Below are 2,813 nucleotides of genomic sequence, written 5' to 3'. Positions count from 1 at the left end.
ATGTACTATCCAATATATCTGAATATATAGCCGTAATGATTATGCCTCTCCTTTCATCTCTCTTAGTAAATACCTTCATTTCAACTCACTAGTTTTACTTTTGCCCCCCACCCCCCCAGTTCTCCAGTTCTCTTCCCCATCCCACTGGGAATGGGGCAGTGCACAAAGCACTGTGTGCTGCTGAGACACCTGTTGGGTTCAACAGCCACCATCATTTTGGTGCCCGATGTGGGGCTCCAAGGGTTGAGTTAACAGCACATCTGTCCAGAGCAAGATAACACAAGGATTTGTGGGAGATGGAGAATTGCAGGCCATAATGATGATTGTTTCCCTATTGGTGGAGCTTGTTCCAATAGCTCCTGAGGATTTTGACTATCTGTGGGATGCCCAAACCAGCACGCTCCCATTGCTACGTGTGATTAATGTGTTTCAGGTTATGTCTGAGGTTAAAATATCCTTCAGGAATATCATTGAGAGATCTGCCCCAAGGTGAGAAGGCTCTGCATGGCAGGGGGTGTGGGACGGTCTGGGCAGCTGCCTGGAGCAGTGGGCACCCCCAGGGCTTTGGAACTTCATCTCTGAGCAACTGCAGGATCCTGAGAAACTGGCAAAATATTGGGGGCAGTTCTGCTGTGGCACTGGTAATCCTAAAGAGACACACATGACTGCAGTGTACCAAATCCAGAGAGCTGGAAATGCTGACAATGCTGCAGCCTCTGCAACTCCTGACACAGACACTGCAGCAGCTCCAAGGTTTTGCTACACATCCTGCAGTTGCTCCAAGCTCTGGGAAAGATCCTGCTGTCACTCCATCCCTCATAATGAGCTCTGCATTCACTCCTGCTACAGGTCCAGTAGCTGTTCCAAGTATTGCTATAAGAAAATGAAACAAATGCCTCTCAGGTGTGGTGCACTGTGCCAGGAGATACAGCCCTGTGGTCTCTCCAACCCCTCCAATGAGCCCAGTGGCTGCTCCAACTTCAGCCCCAGGTCCTGTGGTGATTCCAGCTCTGGCAATGAGCTCTGCAGTTGCTCCAACTCCAGCAACAGCCCAACAGTCACTTCAGATCCTACAGTGAACCCTGTGGCTGTTAAAACCCCTGCAAAAGGTCTTGGACTTGCAAAAAGATATGCATATAAATTATTATCTATGCATATGTGTTTGCAAATTAATATGTTGTATATATGTAGTAATATAATATGTATTTTATATGTATAAATATATTTCTCATAATTGTTATACTTTCTCTTTTTACCACAATGCGTATAATTTAAACCACAACACTGAGTCTGTCCCCATCTTGAGTCCTGTCTTGAGTCTGTCCCAGTCACTCAGTGAAGAGCACAAAAAGATCTCAGGGTCTTCTCAGGGAGCAGCTCCTGAGGTATATTCCTTACACCGGCTTTGGAAGAGGCCTCCAGTTCTCTGGTCCTGCTCTAAAGGGGCTCTCTTGTTATGGCAGTACCAGCAAGGAGACCAGCTCTGAAACAGCCGTTCGTATTGCTGGCTACTGACAGCATCCCCAGAGTGCTGCTGCAGAGAAATAAAGACTGTTATGAGACACACAAGACTTTCAGGCCAGCACAAATGAGAGGACTTGTAAAGAGAGGCATTGTAAAGAGAGAAGGAAAGAAAAGAGAATGTTGTACTGCTATCTGTGGCTGTACCACCCCAGACCCAGACAAGGTAGAGAAGACCTAAAGAAAAGTCTACTTAGAAAGATTTTTAGGTACCTATTAATCTATTCAGTGAATCTGGTTCCATGTTTACATGAGCTCTTGGAGGGAGAAAATGGAAAGTAGGTAGGAAAGAAGTGAAATAAATTTTTATTTATCAGTTCAGTAATATTTTTTGTGGGTTACTATATCACACACAATCAATCAATCAATCACAGATGCATAAAATATAAAGAGCCATCACTGGAAATCATGTGAGGAAGACGTGATTTATTGAAACTGGAATACTACAAATTGCAAAACCTTCCTGAGACCGTGCTTGATCTCCCTGTTCCTCATGCTGTAGATAACAGGGTTCAGTGTTGGAGGAACCACTGCGTACAGAACTGCCAATGTCAGATCCAGGAGTGGGGAGGAAATGGAGGGGGGCTTCAGGTAGGCAAAAACAGAGGTGCTGAGAAAGAGGGAGACCACGGCCAGGTGAGGGAGGCACGTGGAGAAGGCTTTGTGCCGTCCCTGCTCAGAGGGCATCCTCAGCACAGCCACGAAGATCTGCACATAGGACACAACTATGAAAACAAAGCAGCCAAAGCCTAAACTGGCACTAAAAATGAGAAATGCAATTTCCCTGAGATTTGATTCTGAGCAAGATAGCTTGAGGATCTGGGGGACTTCACAGAACAACTGGTTGACAACATTGCCTTGGCAGAGAGGCAGTGAAAACGTACTGGCAGTGTGCAGCAGGGAATAGAGAACCCCAGCGCCCCAGGCAGCTGCTGCCATGGTGGCACAAGCTCTGCTGTCCATCAAGGTCCCGTAGTGCAGGGGCTTGCAGATGGCAACGTAGCGGTCATAGGACATGATGGTGAGAAGGGACAACTCTGCTGACATGAAGAAGGTAAAGAAAAAGAGCTGTGCAGCACATCCTGTGTAGGAGATGGCCCTGTTGTCCCAGAGGGCGTTGGCCATGGCTTTGGGGAGAGTGGTGGAGATGCTGCCCAGGTCGAGGAGGGCCAGGTTGAGGAGGAAGAAGTACATGGGGGTGTGCAGGCGGCGGTCGCAGGCTACGGCTGTGCTGATGAGGCCGTTGCCCAGGAGGGCAGCCAGGTAGATGCCCAGGAAGAGCCAGAAGTGCA

The 2,813-nt window shown here is 47.8% G+C and overlaps 1 protein-coding gene across 1 annotated transcript; it reads right to left on the bottom strand.

Annotated features, from left to right (window-relative positions):
* Positions 1–1,947: 1,947 nt before the first annotated feature.
* On the bottom strand, positions 1,948–2,538 carry LOC146759807 (olfactory receptor 14J1-like). Its single transcript, XM_085509883.1, has one exon. The coding sequence runs from the start codon at positions 2,536–2,538 to the stop codon at positions 1,948–1,950; it is 591 nt and encodes a 196-aa protein (XP_085366009.1).
* Between the last annotated feature and the right edge of the window lie 275 nt (positions 2,539–2,813).

This window comes from Coturnix japonica, chromosome 9 (genome assembly GCF_054131305.1).
Source record: "Coturnix japonica strain WE chromosome 9, WE-NBRP24, whole genome shotgun sequence".
Taxonomy (NCBI): Eukaryota; Metazoa; Chordata; class Aves; order Galliformes; family Phasianidae; genus Coturnix; species Coturnix japonica.
Note: the sequence above shows the minus strand (reverse complement) of the source record. Positions and strands in the feature narration are given on the sequence as shown.